The following is a 22,123-nucleotide window of genomic DNA, read 5'->3' as shown; positions in this document are numbered from 1 at the left end:
CAGTCAATAAAGAAGTGACCCAAAGCCCAAACCTCCCTCAGGGGATCCAAAAGGCAAATAGGGAGGAAGAGAAGGCGACTCACAGCAGAAATCAGCCCCTGTGACCACTGTCCGTCGTCCGCAGCATTGGCGGGGATGGAGCCCACCTAGAGTGGAGTTTAGAAATCTGCAATGAGAGCTGGAAGGCTCAGGGGGGCCTGCAGCCCCTCAGACCCTACCTTGCCCTGGAACTAGAGAGAGAAACATCTCATCAGACACGCAGCACCCCCCGGGGACTCCCTCCAACAGCACTGGTGTGAGAATGGAGCACCCCCTCTTATGTGGGACCCTGGCCACTCCAAGACTGCACCAGCACATCCTGGCTGGTCCACCTGGGCCACAAGAAGTCAATCTGAAATGCTCAGAATGGCCTCCATTTAATTGCTAGGTATTGTGTTTCTGGGAAAACGGCTCAGGAATGATGGATCCGGGCTTATTTCCTCTGCCGATCTTTCTCCATTTCAAATGTGGGAGCCACTGAGGCGTCTTCTTTCAAAGGCCAAGGGAAACTTAAATCTCTCCTGATTATTGACCCTAAAGCCACGCTGTGATTTTCTGGGAGATGATGCAAAAAAGGCTGGTGCATTTCCTTCAGCATAATTGAGTGCAGATCCGTGTCTTACAGAAATACACATCATTTTGAGGGGGGTGGGGAGAGAAGTAAGAGCATCTCTGTCTCTAGTTAGAAATTATGGCCACAAGTGAGACGTTTTCTGTCCAGATGTAGAGGGAGTAGCTATGGGAGGAAGTGCCTTTATACTTGCGGGAGGCGCCTGGAGAGGTAGAAGAAGAGTATCTCAGTTTGAATACGAAATTGAGGATCCGTCCCAATTCCGGGCACCACCTCAGGGCTTGGTGAACGTCAGGTGAAACGCCGAGGTCTTGCATATAAGCCCATAGTTCACCCAAATCCAGCTGAACCTCCTTTACCAACTTTTTAAAGCTCGAACATACAAGTTCCTTGAAGGACGGAGGCTCCGCCACGTTCAAGTCAGATTCTCTAGTATCCAGCAACATGTCTGGCACATAGTCAGCCCTATCAATACTGAAATTTTTAGGTAGGATGTTCTTCTCAGTGATCCCTTTTTGGTCTTTACGTATTGATCGGTCAACAAGTGCTTGATAAGTAAGGTCAGCCTCTGCTCCATCTATAGGGCATAAGTGAGGCATAAAGGGACAGACTGTGCACCAGTTAGGGAGACGTGCATACATTAATATTAAATAAGACACCACATGATGGCTTAGAGCGAGGAGCCAAAGCATGTGGGTTGGATTAAGACATGGCTAAGCTCACAAGAGACATTCTGGAGGAAGATGGACGCCCACTGGTCGGGTATAACTTCCTGCCTGTATTCCAAGTTCTTAGGTCAAGACACAATCATATCCGTCTATATGTACAGTGACAGCAAAGTCCTTTTAATATCAAACAGAAGTGATTGACAATTCCGGTGACCAAATTTCCTGAACCCACAACTTGACAGGATTTCTGCAGTGCCTCTGCATTTGAAAGGCTCTTTGCAAGACACAATTTGGATGCGGCGGTTCTAGGTTGTATGGGAATAACAGGACACAGGGAGTATTTTAAACTGGAAGACCCTCCTATACCCAGGATTAGTCTAATGTACTATTAATCCTTTGGATCACTGAAAAAGAACTATGTTTTCACGCTAATGCAGATGGAATAGGTGACTGGAGATGAAGCAGATCTAAGAAATCTCAGACTTCAAACCAGACTGGCCTTTTAACCAACAGGCTCGGGAAAATGCTAACTGCAGAGCTGGACAGCATTCAGCTCGACAATCCTAAAAAATGAATGGAGCAATTGGACTTGGAAAATGGTATTACAAAGTCCCTGACTACGGTGCTTATATAGCCATCCACCAGGAAAATATGACAGTTTATGTCTTTAAATAGCCTAATGTACAGTGGGAATATAAACGTCTTGTTCAGGCCCGGAGCGCTGCCTGCAGTGGAATGCTTTCCTTAACAAGAAGCAGATGAGAGGCCTGGAAGCCAAACCCTTCATTGTGTTTGTCAGGTTTAAGCAAACAGAGTTCTCAGTCAGATGGGGCAAAGATGGGTAATTCAGTGAGGGAAGGCACAGGCACAGCACGGGTTTCCCTGGTCAGGCCACAAGCGTTCCCACCGTTTCCTCGGCCCTCAGAGGCTCCCGCTGCGTGAACGTTCCACCACTTGCCCAGCGGGGTTTACCCACCTTTCCTTGGGCTACCAGCTCCCTCTGGGCTGCTGAGGCCGATTTGACCAGGGCACTTGTGGCAGCAGCAATGGACTTAGCAGCTTCCAAGATCTGTTCTTCAAAATCGAGGGTCTCATCTGCTTGCTGTAACCAAAAGAAAACAGCATCACATGCAGTTCATACCCACAGAGGGCACTTTCTGCCAAACTACTTACTGCTTGGGAACCTGGCTCTTCATCTGCCTACTGCTTTTTGTGGACAGACCACACCCAGGGCAGAAAGGCCTAAGCTGGCAGGATGCCTCTCCATCTGCTGCCTCCCCCTGCCCCCACTCCAAAAGGGACAGGCTGCCGGCACTGACATCCTACACAAATTTTAAATCAGCAAATTCCAAGACAGACTTTTTCCAGACCAGAATCTTTAAAGAGACAAATTCATCGTGAATAAAATATACTCAGATGGTCCCATCAGCATCACAACCAAAATCAAAGTAATCAATAATCCAAAGAGTGGGTTATGGCATACTCTCCCAGAGAGTATTTGAGCCATTTATGGCTCAAAAATGGGTTGAAAAAGGAAAGATGGCTATTAGTTGTGAAAAGCCTTATTTTTCTTGGGTAAAAAAAGTAAAAGAGCATTCATATTTCTGTGGCTGAGCAGAGAGAGAGTTCCATATCAACCACAGATCACCAGTGGTGGGGAAGAAATTGAGGCTACATGACATCAAGGTGGAGGTTGCTTAGTCCCCTGGAAACCCGAAGCACGGCTCCAGCTGGGGAGGAACACTGGCCACCACTGCATCGGTGTTGTCAGGCCCTTAGGGCTCTGCTCTAAATTCACCACCACCACACCCCACGCTGCCAAAACAACCTGGAAAGTTGACGAGAAGCTTTCAGGAAGTGGGGTAAGTGTGAAGACCCTAATCCTGGGTGGGGCAGGATGGAGCATCACAATTTTCGGTGGTCAGACTAGACGACCTTCAAGGTCCCCTCCAGCACTAATGTTCTGTGAATCGAAGTCAATGTGGTTAAGTTCCCCTTCGGTCACAGAATGTTGAAGATGTGGCTAGTACCTTTTAGACATTAAAAGATTGTGCTGAGGTATAGCAATACTTTTCTTTGTGTGTGTGGTACAATATACATAACATAAAATTTACCCTTTTAACCAATTTTAAGTGTATAATTCAGTGGCATCAAGTACATTTGCAATGTTGTGCAACAGCAATACATTTTTAAGAGTGTCTACTATGTGCCAAGCATTTTGTTAGGCACTTCCATGTACATTAACTTAATCCTCACCAAAAAGAGGAAAATCCTATACTGTAGTTATATTTCTCCTTATATTTACAGTGAGAAAATTGAGGCTCAGGGAGGTGGAGTATTGGGCCCACGGTCATGTGGCAGCATGAGAATCGACACCAGATCTAAACCTAAATCTGACTCCATAACGATATGTTTTTACCAGCCTAGGCCACTTAGGGCATCGCTGAGGAACAACTTTGTGTCAGAGGGTCAAAGTCAGCTTGCTAATGGCTCCAAATGAAACATCAGACAGGAGGGATACATGGATACAATTCTTTTCCAGTTCCCTATTCTTTATGGCCACATCTTGAACCAAGAGAGATGCTAATCTCATTTTCATTTTTACAACTCATATTATCAAGATATCATTTCAAGGCACATCTAGTGGATCTGAAGAACAAGGGCATCATTTTAGAAGTTCTGAGACAGAAGCTGTATATTCTTTCTTATTTCTGACAAAGTCTTGCTCTAGGAGCATTCAGGACAGAAATGGATTCAGTTCTAGTGGATTCAGTTTGGATTCCTTTGTTATTGGGTAAGGGAGCCTATCGTAGTGATGGAGTATAAAATTTGTTTACTGAAATGCAAAACTGACTCATTATGAGACACTCTGGCATAAAAGGAACTATTATACATAGGCCCCAAAGAAACTGCATTAGGCTCTGATATCTATATAGATCTATATATTCAATGACCTTGAATTAAGAGCTTTTCTGGAAATTCATTCTGTAAAAGAAAGTCAAGCATATAACAGATTAAGGCGCTGGGGAAATCACAGAACTGTTGAGTCCAAAGGGAGCCCCTCCTCATTTTGCTCATGAGGAAACGGAAACCCATGGTGGCTTCTCCAAGTCTCCCAGACTCCTCTCAGGCAGCCTCAGCTATGGGTTCTAAGACTGAGTCCACTTCACAGTGTGGAGTACTCCATCAGCAGATTTATGATTCTCCAAATTTTAGGATTCGCAAAAATGGAATTTCCTTAAAATTAAGCGCTAACGCCAAGCATCGATAGATCTGATAGAATCATCTTATTACAAGTGATCTGAAAGGCCTCTCCCACGTCTTCCGTTGCCCCGGAGTTGTTTTGTAAAACACATGCTTGAAATAGATATTCAACTTGGAAATATTTGTGACACCCACAGATTTTTCTTGCAATGGTAACTGTTGTAATGCCCTCTGATGAATTTTTATTTTTCTTTCCATAACATCTCTACGCTTTAAAATGGACACTGCAGAAAGCCTTATCTCTGGGAGACGTGGAGAGCTGCCCAAGAAGGCTTGATAAAGCTGAATGGCATGACAACAGGGATGAAGGGCAAATGTTTAGATGCTGCAGTCTGGGCAGAGTTCCACGAGGAGATCTGCCTTCTATCGGCTGGATCAGTATCATTCTGTAGGCCAGGTCATTAAGACCAAACGCCCATCCTATCTCTCCTGCTGAAAACAGACATCAACACTCGATATTTCCTTATACCACACCACTTGTAGCCTAAGAGAAAATGGCATCTCCCCAAGCCAAGGAGACTTGGTGAAAAGCCAAAGTACCCCAGTCAGTGTCCCCATTAGCTTTAGCTCCCCCAGGATGGAATCTGGGGGAAGGATGCTGAGAGCTACAGGAGAAGGGGGGAGGACACATGCTTAAGCACACGGGAAAAAAAGGAGAGAAATGGAATTGGCTTGGTCTTCAAAGGACTTTCCTATATAAGAAGATCACCATTAAAATGCAGGATTTGTCAACAGAACAAAACCCACTGTAGCTGGGAGATTGAGTAGAATAAGAACAATAACGTGGAGCTGCTGCAGGGGGACCCCGTGAGGAATCTGGAGGCACAGGACACCATGAACTTAAGGAAATGCTTTCATTAAATGGGCTAATTAACTGACAGCCCTTGTTCAGAATCACCTGAGGATCTGGTTAAAGATGCAGATTCTGTTTCAGCAGGTCTGGGGCGGGGCCAGGAGTCTTCATCTCTAATGGAGGTGGTACAGGCTACTCCATGGGAATTGCTGGCCTGGGCTAAGGACAGCAGACACCACTTAACTGAATCCCACCAGCCTGTGATCTCCTCCAGGGCACAGACTGTGTTTTATCCAACTTAGGTCTCCTGAGCACAAAATCAAGCAGAGAAGCCCACGTGATAAACGTTATTTGAATGAATGTATCCATTAAAAATTAGTCTCCCAAGTTCTAGAGTTCAGCCAGAGGACAGTTTACATAGTTAGAGATGGAAAAATGCATAGAGTAAGCGTCCACTTTAATAACTGTCCATTCCTGACTCCTGGGGGACGAAGGCACACACATCTATGCATTGGCTCCTGCCCCGTTCACGCCTGTGGGTTGTTAACTGTACCCTCTGCCTGTATCCCTCCACTGGCATTCACAGTTTGTGACATTTAGTCACGCATATACAAATGTAAACAGCAGCATTTTCAGCATTTTACAAAGAGACTCGCTTAACAAAATAGTGCCGGGAAAAAGAGTAACGTGTGCAAACTAAGAATCTACTCTGCTTAATGAAAGTGTCAACCACAGCCTCTGAGCACTGAATCTATCTTCTCATCCTTTGTACGATGTTCTTTTCCCCGTTCCCCTCTACTGGAAAAGGCTATTGGCCAGGTCACCACTAGCTCTTAGCAATTGTCTTTCCTGGACCATCAAGTAGACTCTAGCCAAGGAGGTATTTATCCTCACCTTGGGTTTTTGGCAGCTTCAAGAAAGGTCTAAGCATTCTTTTGCTGATATTTTTCCTGTTTGGTGATCTTCTGCAGAGCTCCCCTTTTAAAAAGTTGGAGGTCTGGTGAGATCTGTCTTGAGGAAGACCACACTTGGTGTTGGCTCCCTTGCTGCCCACGCTTGGGAGAACATTTGAAACTCCTGTTTTGCTCCACTATGTCTCACGTTTCAGGAGTTTGAGATTCCACTGGGGTAGGAGAGGGGAAAGGAGGGTGAAACGCATGGGGGAAAAGGGAAGGCCTTTCCTCATTTTTATTGTCTTTTGGCCTTTCAGGGATTCTGAGAACATCTTTGCAGCAATTCTATCTGATGAGGTTGCTATAAGTGAACTATAAATATACATAGAGCATAACTGACTCATAGTAAATGCTCCCTAACTATTAGCAATTAATTTCATTATTATTTCTATTACTACATAAATTTTTTGTGGTTCAAAAAATTGTTCTTTAGACTTTGGGCTAAGCTAGTCTGTTTTTCTCTCTGAACCCTGTTTTCCACCCATATTTCTTTTTCTTTTTTTCTTTTGTGAGGAAGATCAGCCCTGAGCTAACATCCATGCTAATCCTCCTCTTTTTGCTGAGGAAGACCAGCTCTGAGCTAACATCCACTGCCAATCCTCCTCCTTTATTTCCCCAAAGCCCCAGTAGATAGTTGTATGTCATAGTTGCACATCCTTCTAGTTGCTGTATGTGGGACGCGGCCTCAGCATGGCCAGAGAAGCGGTGCGTCGGTGCGCGCCCGGGATCCGAACCCGGGCTGCCAGTAGCAGAGCACGCACACCCAACCGCTAAGCCACGGGGCTGGCCTCATCCACCCATATTTCTAATAAAGGTTCTAGCTGCCACTTCTGATTACAACCTAAAATAATTATATAAAAGACACAAATTAAAGAGAAACCAAGTGTACAGATGGCACTGCTTCCAGCTTCTCCCTTGGCACCCAAGCAGGACATGGACAATCCGGGCTTTAGTCACTGCTCTGCACTTTCTGACCACATGACTTTGGGGGATTCGCTGCTCTTCTTTAGGTATCAGTTAATCAGTTTTCTGTTTGTAACTTGAGGAGCAAACTCAACTCTCCTGGTCCGTTAGCTTCGACATGTTATAGTCCCAAATTAAACCTTTCTTGGAAGGTGCTGACTAATGTAAGTAGGCACTACACTTTCTCTTCCTTCCTCTCTTTTGGCCTCCTACATGGAAGACCCCTGCCTCCTTCCCGGCAGCATGTTTACCAGCCTCCTCGCTCACAGGTCCCTGGGCACGTGCTGGGCAGAGGAAGACAGTTTCCACCCATGGTCCTTTCTCTTTGTGAATTACACCCCTGCAGCCCCTTCTACAATGAACTCGAAGGTGAAGGAGCTGAAGGCACCACAGGAGATGGCCAGAAGGTCACTGCCCCGATTTCTGCCTCCTTCCCTAAAACCCTCCCTTGAGGGACTGCCTTGAGAGCTGATAAACACAATGGTCACTTTTCTCATAACTGGTTACAAAAACCAGATTACAACTCATGGTGTCATCTTTCCAGCTAGGATTGGGCTTTGTTCAGCGTTACTGCAAGTCTTACAGAATGCTTGCTATTAAAAACAAGGTCATATCACATCAGAAACTTAAACAAAATTCTTTGGATATAATTTTTTTTTAAAGTGTGGACATTTTGCATATAATTTAAATGTCCTTGAGGGAAAAAAGCAGGCCAACACCAAGAACTCCCAAAACACGAGTGAGGCACTTTCTTGCCAGTTGGAAGCCTGAGTGGAACAGGCAGCCACATTTCTCCTTTTTTTGTAGCGAGTTTGGCTGCTACCAGTTTGCTTCTGGTATTGAATTGAGAGGTGCTCTGGCGGAGACCTCAGCCTGTACTCAAAGACCCAAATTGTGTAAGAGCCAGATCAGCTTCTGTTTTGGAGGACCCATGGCTGGGTTGTCTCTAGGACCACCGCCTTTACTAGTTCTAGTAAAAGGAAAACCTCTTAGAACAGCTGGAATTGCCAAGAGCCCAGACCTGGACAGCTGGCTTGGTGCCCCCCAGGTTGGCCTGGTCTCAGGGAAACAGTAGACAGACAAGATGGGTGACAGAGAGAAAGCACTGCCAAACGGGTATGCCTGCAACCTGGGGAGGGACCACCCTCTGTGTCCAGATGTGGAATAAATGCATGTCCATGCAGCGTCCATTGGAAAGGGTCTGAGCTTTGCATGATGAGTATCTTGGGAGGGTTTTCCCAGCAGTGGTTAACCACTGCTTTATTACTTTTTTTTTTTTTTCAATGAAAAGTAATACCACTGAAATATTTTTTAATTGCAATTTCTATTTGACAGAAAAATTCTGAAGATTTTGTCTTGCTCTCAAAAAATAATGCACTTGAAAGTCTATCTAGGAAGCATCGATAAGAAAAGGTAACAGAATTTTCAAAGATTTAATCAGATAAATTTGCTACATCATAAGCTCCTTTGATATGAATCCTCTACGTGTCTGAGGAGGGTCTGCTGAGACCTACTGTTCTCGGCTGATGGGGAGGCACCTAGAAACACGTGCTGGCTGAGTTCCCCACACCTCGCTTTTCACACCCCTTACATCACCTGGCCTGGACCCAACTAGTGGCAGATGAGCTCAAAGCCCACAGTTCAGCTAGATAGAAAATGCTGTATCTGCTCCTCCTCTTCCTCTCTGAACATCTGGCTGTTTTTTCCCATTCACCCAACTAATCAGTATAGCATGCTTGTCAAAAGCAAAATTACCAAAAGAAACAAGAAAATCATATCAATTTTAATGAATGGGATTTACCTTAAGGTCCTTTTAAATTGTGTTTGTCTTTATTCTTAATAACTTGCTGTCTCTTTTCCATGAAAATCTGTTGTTTTCATTAAACAACTTAAACTGGACTCAAAACCCAAAGCAATGTTCTCTAGCTGCGTGAAGGTGGCAATGATTTTGGCAGCATCTTTAAAACCATCTGAAAGAGCTCCTGCTGACACACACTACTGGTCACTTCTCAGTGGAAAAGGATCCCAGGGACAGGTTCCACTTTACAACTCTGGAAGCCAGTCCTCCAACACTGCATTTCCCTCCCCTGTGTCATCACTTCTCTGGTGCTGCTGTGACCTGTCACTGTGCAGTCACTGCAAGCAACTTGAAGATGGCTCCTGGATATAACAAGGTAAAGCTTTCCTGGCCACCTGTTCAGACCACCGGGTCACCACGCCTGTGGGGTATTGCTTATCTATACACGCTCAGGAGTGCTCTTTAAAAGAACACTTCTTTTCTGCTCCAAAAAACTGAGCTGCTAGCACAACAGTTCTCTTTCCAGAAAGCAGTGCTCATAGTCTTTGGTTGAGAGAGAAGAGATCAGAATGAACTTAGACACATTTCATAAGCTCTTCTGTGAGGACGAGACCAAAGCCAACTAAAGAAGGCTGCTTTATACCAGGAAAAATATTTCATAATCCCCAACTTCCTGTTGTACCCAATTAGGCTATGGAATTACTTTCTGATTGTTGGCTTATTCTAAATATTATCAACCTCTACTGACAAGTTAACCTATAACAGGAAATTCAACAGACAGACTGTAGTCTACATTATCTTTATTAGATATATTTAGCCCTGACCAAGGTTTGTATAAAGCTCAATGACTCACCATCCATACAGCTGGTATGGCCAATTTGGTTTATACATTTTATTACTATGGGGGGAAAGGAAAGTTACAGATAGTTAAGCCGTGCTTGAATTTTTTCTGAAACCTTGATTATGAAAATTAATAATTTCTAAATTAGAATGATGAGGATAAAAATGAACCAAAATGAAATATAAATCTTGATGTGTTTGGAGATTATAATCCTGACCTTTATCCCATGTCATAAACATGGGTTGGAACTTCCTTTTTTTTCCACCGAGCACATCCCTTAAAGATTCATCACTGCACAAAACTAAGCTGTACATAATAACTCAAGCTCTCATGAAACATCAATAATGATGATTTGCTTCTAAAATAAAATAACCTAGCAATACTGATATAGGGCTTAAGCGCTACAAGAAGAAATGGAATATAATATAATGAAATGTAATGAGCACTCCATCTTCTAAATCTACTTGTGATGTTCTTTCCTGTTGCCTTATAAACTACATTAGGAACCCCCGGAGACAGGGCAAGACACTGTAGGAATATGTTTGATATATAGTTGGATTAAATAACAACCTAATATATCAAACATATCACACAGAGGCCTGCAGAAAAGGCATCCAGGTCTGACTGAGCTCGAGAATAGGCACAGTACTGCAGGCTACAGCGGCAGGGTGCACTCACCCTCGCAGCAACTCCTCTACCTGTCTGCCGAGCACAGTCTGCAAGTGTGGAAACGGCGCCATCAGAGACATTGCAGGCCCATGCACCAGAGCTCACCGACAGTTTCCTTCTGCCTTTATACCACCTTCCCAAGCAAACGGTGGATTCAACAGTGCCATTTTCTTTGTTATTCATGTCTGGGAGATTCCAGGCAAAAAGAGGTACTTAAATTTTAAGGGCCTACAGTGGGAATATATCAGGAATCATCTTCATAAACCACGGACCGTTCTACTTCTAAAACAGCAACCTGAGAATGTGCGAAACAAAACAATTTAAACAAAAACATTGCCCATCCCCAAAACTATTCCTCAAAGCAATGCGAATGCTCCCCTGCTATGGAAGGAGAGCATATTCACTCTATACTGAGGGCCTGTGTGTTATGTGTAGTTATAGGGGCAGGGATGTAATAGCAACTGCTTATTCACAGTACCCCGAGAAATTTTGTTTTATTAATTAATTAATTAAGTTATGGAAGAGGGTGGAGAGAACCAAGTAACCTCGAAAGACTGGCTGATTTTTGCGTCAGATTGGGAATTTTTTTTTTTGCTGCAGAAATAAACTCCTTTATAAAGATAAGAAAGATATTTTATTTCATGCGGATAGTACCACAAAGCAGATGGCACTCCTAGACAGGCACAAAAATTGTGGTTTGGGTTGATGGTTTCTTCAAAACAGTTTTATAGATAATATAATCCATGTGGTGGGAGCCTCTGGTCATTGGGTAGAGTAAGACTTCAGATCATTCTAAAGATCATACTTCAGTCTAGAAGTACCAAGCACCCTTCCTAATATGAAGATGGGAGCAACCTAAAGTAAGTACCCCCAAGGAAGGGACTCAAATCAACTGTTATGTCAACTTTGATCTTAACCAAAGGATTCTTTGGCTTTCTACAGAAACTCGCACTGTAAATACAAAGGCTAGAGGATCCTAGGGCAGTGTAGGGCGTGCCCACTGGCCCACTTCAGCGGTCATCACTAATTTTTTAAGTGCTAATTTTAAAACATTATTTTATAAAATTTTAAAACACAGACTCTCCCACCACCCCAATTCCATCATCATTCTTGGACATTCCCCCACCTGTCTCCTTCATATGCAAGTATTTTTAAAGAGTTGTAAATACAATGAGTACATAATTCTGCATCTTTTTTCTTTTTTTACTTTACAGTGTGCCATGAGCACCTTCTTCATGCTACACAGCCCTGTCAACCATTATTTTTAATAGCTGTGTACTCTTCCTTCAAGGAGACACTCAGGGCACATCCAACCTCTTGCTACTACAAACGAGGCTGCAAGGAACAACCTTCTAACACACATAGAACTTTCCTCCTCTCTGGATTTTCTCCTTAGGGCAGCTTCCCAGAGGTGGGATTAATGGCTCAAAGGGTACAGAAAAACCAAAAACTTCCCCAGTGGGACTGCACCAGCCGCTCTGACACTGGCTAGGCCCAAAGGACTGGAATGGACTGAAACCATCACCCAGAGCCCACACACATTGCTTCCAGCTTAGTCGTGGCCATCTGACCCTGGACAGGTCATTCGCCCCTGATTCCGCATCAGCAGAGCAGGGATGATAACAGTGCTGCCTTGTGGACGTGTTCCAAGGACCAGATAAGTTAATCCATGTAAAGCATCTAGAAGACTGCCTGCCATATGCTCAGCACTCAATTAAGGTGAGCTTTTTGCTTTTCTTTTCTTTTTTTCTTTTTGCTAAGGCCATCAGCTCATGGGTCTATGGAATAATTTTTATTTCAGGCATTTTTCTAGGAGGTAGTAGATAAAAGTCCCAGAAGCATATTTTTGGTGATGGTGAGATAATTACTGCCTACTAAGTCTCATTGTATGTCAGGCACTGTGTTCTTAAATTATCTCACTTAATTGTCATAACAACAACCCTATGGAGTAGTAACTCTAATAACTTTATTTGTCAGAATAAGAATCATGAGGTAAGCAAATGGCTGGACAGAGGGAAACCAGGATTCAGAGATAGACATGGCTCAGAAGGACCCTGCGAAAGAACAGAGGGAAAGGCATTGGAACAGGAGCGCCTAGAATATGGTGAAGTGTCCATGTTAACTCAGCACCAGGCTACTTCTCCAGGAGAAAGAGCGTCAGCTGACATGACTTCAGTACCAGCAGACAGAAGCTTTCCGAAGAGAGGCTACTTGTGGTAAATCAGATACGGAAAAGGAAAAACAAATTAAGCACAAAGCCTCTGCATCTCAGTCAATGGTTGCTTGCTTCTTAGTTTATGGCACATTTTCCATTCACGATTAACTTGATTTACAACGCAGAAACAAAGACATAACCAGAAAATGAGTTGCCCTATAGCCACACTTAGTTCTTAAGTTTGTTAAGAAAAATTCAATCTTAGACAACTCAAGACCCTCAGGTTATAGGCCAGTAGAGAGGACCCTGGTAAACCCCAAAATCAGAAGCCAAAACTCTTAAATTACATCTTAACGAGAAATTTAAGAAATGCCTTTACCAAGTCTAGAGCGATTATTAGGAGATGAGTTCTAAGAATTCCATGGTTTTAAGAATGTTCCCAAGCTGAATAGATTCACTATAAGCTCATGTCTATTTTACACAAAACATTGGTCCAGGCACTGCTTTTGAGTGATGTGGTGTATTCCAGTGCTCAGACCCCATCCTTTGGTCTTATAAAAAAAGGTAGAACTTTAGGTATACTTAAACTGAGGGACCCAACTTTTTTTGAGGAGAAGAGCTAGATTATACTTCCTAATGCATTTGGGTCCTTGGAAGAGAGGCGAGGTAACAGGTACCAGCAGGGACTTGCTTGAAATAGAAAGAAAAAGAGGCCTCCTCTGGTTCCACCATCTTCCCGTTGAAAACAGCCAAGGCGGGCAGGGCAAGAGTTTACAGCTTAACAGGGTTGGACTTTGCCCCTGGACAGCACCAGCTCACGTCCTTTTATGTAATAATTGTCCTCCCTACTGCCCAATCTTTAAGTATCTCTTTCCTTTAAATGGCTGTTTTTCTTAACATGTACTCATGATCTTACTTTCTAAACATTTATCTAGATGACAAACATAGATGGAGAACACACACCAGCCAATCAGTCTCCAGCATATACTGAAAAAGTGTTACTGGGTCCCCTTTTGAGGTTCACGTTGCCCTCTATTGATTTTAAGAAAAGGAGAGACGGAACAATACTCTTTTTCTACAAAAACCATATGGAAACCAGAAAATTGCAGGGTGACAATCTCACATTCAGTAACATGGACTTTCTATAGGAAGCATCCAATGCCTGCTTTATATATAATGGAACTAAATCAAGACTATAAAGGCCCAGGTTCTTCCTTTGGATACCCAAAGGTATTTTTCCTGGTGGTTAACCTGCAAGACTCACCCATGGGCTTTTTACATATCCTGTAAAAAGATGCTGGGCAGGTAGAGCAGGTTTGCAGCTTGCTAGTCTAACCACAGGGAAGGAGACAAGCTCCCTGTAGCACACCTAGCAGACCTATTGAGAGACAAGCAGCCACACGTGGACACTCACTTTTGGTTTTGCTCTTGGCTTCAGTTGCTCTAACTTCTTAGCAGCAGCCTCAATGGATGCTGCAGCCCCCAGTAATTCTGTTTCTGCAATGACGGTTGGGTCTTCTGGATCCACCCACTCTGTTCCTAAAAGCAGGCCAAAGAGGGTCATTCTTGGTAGCTGCAGACTGCAGGGCACTGGCTTAATTACAAACAGTTTATCTGGATTTACATGCAAGGAAGCTCCATAAGCCTACTGGCTGCATTGTCCTAAGGGATCTTCTTTCTAGCCGTCACTGAGATCATCCGGGTGTGGGAGGGCTCCTGTCTAATCCTGGTTTTCTAAATCAGTTGGCCGTATGTACATCCCCACCATAGGAGCAGTCATCAACAACAGTTTGAAAACTCAAGATCTCATGGATCAAGGCCAGCTTGAGCCTCACTCTGACTACTAACTTAAAGCTCACAAACGCAAGTAAGCATCCTCAAGAGACTTGAGACTACGCTGACCACACAGAGATTTGCCATCCTCTTCTCCTGGGAACTCATGAGGAATAGCCATTCCCCTCAACCCAAAGGGAAATTGGTGAAAAAACCTCTCCCTGGTGAGTTGACTGCTTCTATGGAACCATGAAGGAGTGTGCAAACAATGGACTCGGCACCGTGTTCTAAACATGAAGTACGTTATTTGAACGAAAATAAATATTCTGATGTAGAAAATGCAGATAAAAATAAATGGTCCAACTCTTAAAAGAGAAGTGAGCACTTCTAGATGGATTATGCCATTTAAATAGACATGATCAATACAAAGACTGGAGGAAAGACTTGCTTCAGGAGAATATTACTTTTTAAATCTAACTCTATTTCCATTTGCTTTAAAAGAGAGTACTTCACTGTATTCCCTCTGACTGCATTTGCCAGAAAAAGCCTATTAGCTGTGTGTTTTCTCTGCTCAGTTCGCTGTACTAGCACTGCCTCTGAGTGGTGCCCCACAAGATGACACGAGAGAATCCAGCCTACCTTTCATGGCTTCCGCTGCCTGGATGAGCTCAGTCACGGCGCCGGCGACTCGCTTGGAGAAAGCAGCCAGCTGGTGCTTGAGTTCTGGGGTGGGTTTCTGAAGAATCTATGGGTGAGGAACAAGTCAAACGCATAAGGAAGATGGTAGCCATTGTGACAGGAAGCACACTCTTGTTGACGGATACCGAGTTGGACATCCTGGTTTTAAGTTGTAACTCTATCACCAAGTGACTTCAGAAACTTGGGGAAAAGCATGAAAGACTCATTGCCCTTCAGTTTCCTCATGTGAGAAATGAAAAGTTGGGAACCAGGGATTTCTCTAAGGTCCCTTCTGACATATTTCCCTGAGATTGTAAGGGACATTAAGTCCTTATTTGTCCTTTTATTTGTACATAAAACAAATATACGCACACAAAAATTACCCAAAGTGTAAGAACACTCTGAGTGAACACAAAAGCCCGAGGCTACAGGTCAGCTTGTGACAAAACCAAAGGTGGGACCAGAAGAAATGTGTGACTCAGGTGGGGTCTTGGAGACAAAATTCCCAAGAGAACAACAATCTACTGATCAGGAGGATTGTTCCAGAAATAACAACCCATTTCCCAGGTTTTCACTGCAAGCTCTCCTAGGAGTAGTTCTGAGGATTTTCCTTCTTTTGAACTAGTTCAAAGATTTTCTAAATTTATTTTTTTTTTTTTTATGGTCTTAAAAAAGATGTTGGAAATCTAACCTCCAATCCAACTTAAAGGACATCCCCAGCCGATTTCTTCTCAAATCCTTTCAAGAATGGAACTAAGAAATGAGATGAGAGCTCCTTACTCTTCTCCACCATGGATTTACATTCTGACTTACACCATCTTGTTTCTGCCTAATTTTGAAATTCCTCTTCCAACATTCTTTTATCATCTCTTCTCTCTGCTTCACAGTGGCAATCTTCAGATTTAGAAATGCAAAGACATTCAGGAGGAAAGCACAACTGCTGTCTCCCTATATGGACAATTTTGGAGCCTCTGAGCAGGGGACAAAGCATGAGCTTTGGAACTAGACAAACCTGTGATCAAACCTGGCTTCACCTCTCACTGGTTTGTGACACAGGGCAGATTACGGAGCCCCTCAGAACCTGTTTTCTCATCTGTAAAACTGGGATAATGCCTCTCAGGACTGGTATCAAGATCAAATGGAGTAACACATGACAGGTATCTTGCGCAATGCCTGGAACACAATAGGTATTCATTAAATGTTAATTCCCTTCTGGGTGTCCCATACACTTTTTCACCTGGTCAGGTGTTGTACTCTTTCTCATGAGTCTGGGAAAGGTGTCTTTTGGACCCCAAAACTATAAGAGAAGCTTAGTAAAAAACCTGGAGTTGGGGGAGTTAATGGGGTTACATTTTGACCAGCGCCAGACACACCAGTGCACAGGAGACATTATGTTATGCACTTCAACTGATTAGGCAAAGATTTTTGAGCATCACTTCACATGCATCTATCCCCGTCCTCCTTCCTCTTGTAATCTTTTAAATTTATTTTATATTTGCTACTGTTCTACGATTTCAGCTGCTCTGTTATTCTCATTCTTTTACCCTAGGAACCACACATATCACTACACAGATATCAGGAACTCAGTACAAACCTGTGAATGAGTGAACAAATGAATAGATGAGTAAAAAACAGATCAACACACTATTGGGACAAGTCCTAATACAATGGCTTCCCAGACCTGTTCCAAAACAACACTAGAATCATGGAGAGGTGGAGGGAATGGGTTAAGTGCCTTTTGCTTTCTAACACAGCCAGCCAGTGGGCAGGCAATTTAGTTAAGCGTAGGTTCTAGAGTCAACGTACCTGTACCAATGTACCTCTCTTTAACCCTCAGTTTACTTATCTATTAAATAGGCATAACAACAGTCTTTTCGTTATATAGTTGTGGTAAGATTGTATAAATTAGCATATAACATATAATTCTATCAGGGCTATTAATAGAATTGGTCTGATGTACAGCCTGGGACCAGGATTTTTTATTTTATTTTATTTTATTTATTTATTTTTGTGAGGAAGATCGGCCCTGAGCTAACATCTGCCAATACTCGTTTTTTTTTTGCTGAGGAAGACTGGCCCTGGGCTAACATCCATGCCCATCTTCCTCTACTTTATATGGGATGCTGCCACAGCATGGCTTGACAAGTGGTGCATCAGTGCGTGCTGGGGATCCAAACTGGTGAACCCCGGGCCGCCGCAGCAGAGCGCACACACTTAACCACTTGTGCCACCAGGCTGCCCCCGACCAGGATTTTTAAAAGTTCCCCAAGTGATTCTCTTATGCAGCCAAAGTTGTGAACCACTGCTGTAGACTTAAATGGTGGCATTTGCTACCACTTAATTGTAAAAGGCTTGTACCGTATTTGTCTGAAACAATACATGCTGTAAGGCCATCAGGTGAATAATGGTTATGGCTCAGGGTCTGAATAGCTAAGTAGTCCATAGGTTTTGTTAACTGGTTTCTCTACAGTAGTCAACACAACACGAATAAGCAGAGTTAAAGGCATGGTAGGGAGACTCATAGTAAACAGTGGAAGACTGAATGTTCTCACCTTAAGATCAAGAATAAGGTAAGTATGTTTGTTCTCCCACATCTATCAATATTGTATTAGAATTCCTAGCCAGTGCAATGAGGCAAGAAAAACAAATAAATGGCACACAGATGGAAAGAGAGAAATAAAATTGTCTTTGTTCATAAATAACATGAATATCTAAGTAGAAAATTCTAAGGCATCTGTAAAAAGAAAAACTTCTAGAACAACGAGTTTAGTGAAGACACAGGATATAAGGTCAATATACTAACATCAGTTCTACTTCTATATACTAGCAATAAAAAATTGGGAATTCAGTTTTAAAAATGTAATACTATTTATAATAGCATAAAAAATTATGAGACACCTAGAGTTAAGTTTGACAACAAATGTGCAAGATCTGAATGCTAAAAACTATAAACATTGTTGAAAATATTAAAGAAGACTGAAATAGAGAGATATACCATGTTCATGGATTAGATGACTAATAAGATGTCAGTTATCCCCAAATTTCCCCCACAATCCCAGTCAAAATCCTAACAAGCTTTATTTTTTTTTTTTTAGATATTGACAGGAATCCTAAAATGTAGATAAAATGCAAAGGATCTAGAATAGATAAAACCATTTTGAAAAAGAACAAAGTTGAAAGTCTTAAAATACCTGATTTAGAGACTTTATAAAGTTGTAGTAGTAATCAAGACAACATGATATTGGTACACAGACATACAGATCAAAGGAGCAACAAAGAGTCTAGAATCAGATTCACACATATGGTCAAATGATTTTCATCAAAGGTGCTAAGGCACTTTTAATTCAATGGGGACAAGGTAATTTTTTCAACAGATGCTGCTGTAACAATTGGACAGTCCTTTATAAACAAAATGTACCTTGATCCTTTCCCCACACCATATGCATAAATTAACTAGACATGGAGCATAAACCTAAACGTAAGAATTAAAACTATATAGAAGAAAACACAGGAAAATAATCTTAATGATCTTAGATTTGATAAAGATTCTCAAATAGAGGACAAAACATGTAAATTACGCTTTAAAACCTTACAAAGCATAAACTTATGCTTTAGAACTTGAAAAACATTATGCTAAGTGAAAGAAGGCAATCACAAAAGACCACATGCTATATGATTCCATTTATATGAGAAGTCCAGAATAGGCAAATCTATGGAGACAGAGAAGAGATTAGTTTGCCAAGGGCTTGGAGTGGGGATAAGGGGCATGGGGTTTCCTTTTGGGGTGATGAAAATGTTCTGAAATTACATTATCATAATAGTTGCACAACTCTGTAAATATAGTAAAAACCAATGAATTGTATGCCTTAAACAGGTGAATTTTGTCATATGCCAGTTATATCTCAAAAAGGATGTTAAAAAGAAGAGACTCAACCTGGCAAGCAAACGAAAGAACAACAGGAAGCTGGTGAAGGGTAGCAGAATATGCCACCCCAAAACATGCCTCTTTGGCGTAAAGATTGTTTTGAGCTGATTTTGAGAAACAGCAGACACAGAAGAAGCTCTGAAAACAGAGTAGAAGTTTCCCCTTTGAAAGGGAAATTTACATTTATAAAAGAAATCTCCACTTGTAAGAGTGTCTCCCTCTCTGTACCAGGAAGAGAAGGTTGACTCCAAATCCCAAGATAATCTTATCCATGGAGAAGCACTGACTTAAACCTAACAACAACCTTACCCACCCTGTTCTCTGGGCTTTTCCTGGTCACCACCCACAACTGGCCTCCCCCCACCACCTACACGTTTCTTTAGCTGAAGATGGTATTTAAGCTGGTGGGTTAGGCCACCTGGGGAGGTACTCATTTTGTCCCTGGGTACCTCCCATGTACAAATGTTAGTAAATTTCTGTTTGCTTTTCACTTGTTAATCTGTCTTATTACATGGGGTCTCAGGCAAGAACTCAGAAGGGTAGAAGGAAAATTGCTTTTCCTCCCCTACACTGGAATACAAATAACTTGATGACCTTTGTAAACAGAAACATTCAGTTCATCCTAAATGTTTAATATTTGAGATATAAGATATATTTTGGTTTTACTTTCATATTTATCCAAGATCTTTCTGCACATTATTTTCTTCTTTGTTTTCTCAATGCTCTGCAGTGCTGTTCTTTCTTTTTTAATAATATACATTTCTCTCCCCTCCCCCCAAGACATTGTTATGAAAATGAAAAGACAAGCCACACCCTAAGAGAAACTATTTGCAGAAAATACATCTGACAAAGAACTCGTATCTAGAAAATATAAAGAACTCAAAGTTCAATAATAAGACAAATACCCTAATAAATAATGGGCAAAAGATCTGAACAGAAAATTCATCAAAGAAAACATACAGAAGGCAAACAAATACATAAAAAAGATACTCAACAATGTAAATGAAAACCACATTAAGATACCACTACACACCCACTAGAATGGCTAAAATTAAAAAGACTGACCATTCCAAGTGTTGACAAGGATGTGGAGCAATCTGAATTCTCATACACTGCTGGTGGAAATGTAAAATAGTATAACTATAACCACTTTAAAAAACAGTTTATTAGGTTCTTAAAAAGTTAAAAATATAACTACCCTATAACATAAATAGTCCACTTCCACGTATTTATTCAAGAGAAATGAACACATATAGGTACAAAGACTTGTATACGGAATGTTCTTAGTAGTTTTATTTGTAATAATCAAAACCTGAAAATGACCCAAATGTCCATCAACAGGTGAACAGATAAACAATTATGGCATATCCGGACGACAGAATACTACTTAGCAATAAAGGGGGACAAATTATTTATACACACAACATGAATGGAACTGAAAATACTGATGCTGAGTGAAAGAAGCCAGACAAAAAGGAGTACGTGCTTTATGAGTCCATTTATATAAAAGTCTAGAAAATGCAAAGAAATCTGTAATAACAAAGAGTAGATTGGTGGTTGCCTGGAAATACTGAAGAGTAATGGATATATTCATTATTTTGATTGTAGGGGTGCTTTCACAGATGTATTCTACTGTATACTTTAAATATGTGTCTTTGTATGTTAGTTATGCCTCAATAAAGCTGAAAAAAAAGTTAAGGGTGTGGTGGGAGATTCACTTAAATCATCAAAGTGGAGTGGTGAAAGACTCTTGTCTTTAAAAGAGCCTTGATGCAGAGAGAGAGGTACTTCTGAACACACTATGGCTCTAGGAAAGAGAATGGCCCTATGGTAAAGTATTCTATTCAGATAAGGCAGGAGGAAAGGAGTTCTATTTTTATTCTGCCATTAAGTCAATGTGATTTCTAATAGTAGGCAATAGAACCAAATTACGGTTTTGCTAGTGGAAGCAAGGGTAATTTTAACCCTGTCAAAGATCTCCTATTGTGTTTTAGCAGCAATCTTGAACTGTGATTGCTGCAGAGGCAAAGCGGCTGCCTCTTGACCTGCGACACAAATGCTCTATGACAACCAGCAAAGAGTAAATGCGGGAGGCCCACGCTGCTCAAATGGGCATGTTGAAAGCTTCATAGAGCAGCTCCTGGGGCAGCTGAGAGAGGGCTTCGCCTAAGTTAGATCCCGTTGTTCAATGATTGCTAATTGGATTCACCAAAGGAAAAGATTCCCCAAACAGGGGTTCTCAATTTGGAGTCTCTCAATTCCAAAAGGATCCAGCTGGGTCTGGGACCCCTCTTAACACTTTAAGAACACTTTGTGTGTATGTGCTGATGTCTCTTTGATGAGGGTAGAGGGAGGCAAGAGATGGGCTTTTCAGCTCGAGGGGAACAAGATCCACAACAGGTTACAAACTCTAAAATCATGATAGTTATTTGTGCCTAGATAGAGAAAAAAGGAGAATGGAATTGGTAAGGGATAAACAACAAGTAAGGATCTGAACCAAATAGGACAAAACATTAACAAAATTAGTTAATTATAGATGGTGGGCACAAGGATGTTGATATGGTTTTCTGTACTTTTAAACCTTTTCTAAAGTATAACTAAAATATACAAGTCAGTCAAAAAAGGTTAAGAATCCTTGGCCCTAAGATATTTGAACCAAACAAGGCTAAAGCAGTGTAATTTTCTCCCAAATTTAGTGGCCTAAACTTAAGAAAAGCAGCCCACGAAAGAGCCCCGAACCTCCTCCTTGTACCGCCTGAAAGTGACCTCAATTTATTTCTGTAAATTACTGGACATTCTCCAAACCTTAATTTCTACTTTTCTCTTTCCCTCCCATTTTTTAATTAATTTTTTTTATTGATGTTTTAATGGTTTCTAACATTGTGAAATTTTGGGTTGTACATTTTTGTTTGTCCATCACCATATATATGACTCCTTTCACCCCTTGTGCCTACCCCCCACCCCCCTCCCCCCACCCTCACTGCCCCTGGTAACCACAGTCCAGTTTTCTCTATCCATGTGTTGGTTTATATT

At 41.9% G+C, this 22,123-nt stretch overlaps 1 protein-coding gene across 6 annotated transcripts in view; it reads right to left on the bottom strand.

Moving 5' to 3' along the window:
* Positions 1-22,123, bottom strand: part of TLN2 (talin 2) — a 425,009-nt gene that overhangs the window by 5,856 nt on the left and 397,030 nt on the right. For all 6 annotated transcript variants that reach the window (XM_087428086.1, XM_087428077.1, XM_087428092.1 and 3 more), the window contains 4 exons: positions 15,127-15,232; positions 14,129-14,253; positions 2,255-2,380; positions 84-146 (listed from right to left, as the gene is read on the bottom strand). In XM_087428086.1, coding sequence (XP_087284212.1) covers positions 84-146; positions 2,255-2,380; positions 14,129-14,253; positions 15,127-15,232 — 420 coding nt within the window. The remainder of the gene's footprint in view (positions 1-83; positions 147-2,254; positions 2,381-14,128; positions 14,254-15,126; positions 15,233-22,123) is intronic.

The sequence above is a fragment of the Ceratotherium simum genome, chromosome 3, assembly GCF_057802395.1.
Source record: "Ceratotherium simum simum isolate JZ-2026a chromosome 3, ASM5780239v1, whole genome shotgun sequence".
Classification (NCBI taxonomy): Eukaryota; Metazoa; Chordata; class Mammalia; order Perissodactyla; family Rhinocerotidae; genus Ceratotherium; species Ceratotherium simum.
The sequence above is the reverse complement of the archived record's forward strand: the minus strand, read 5'-3'. Positions and strand labels throughout refer to the sequence as shown.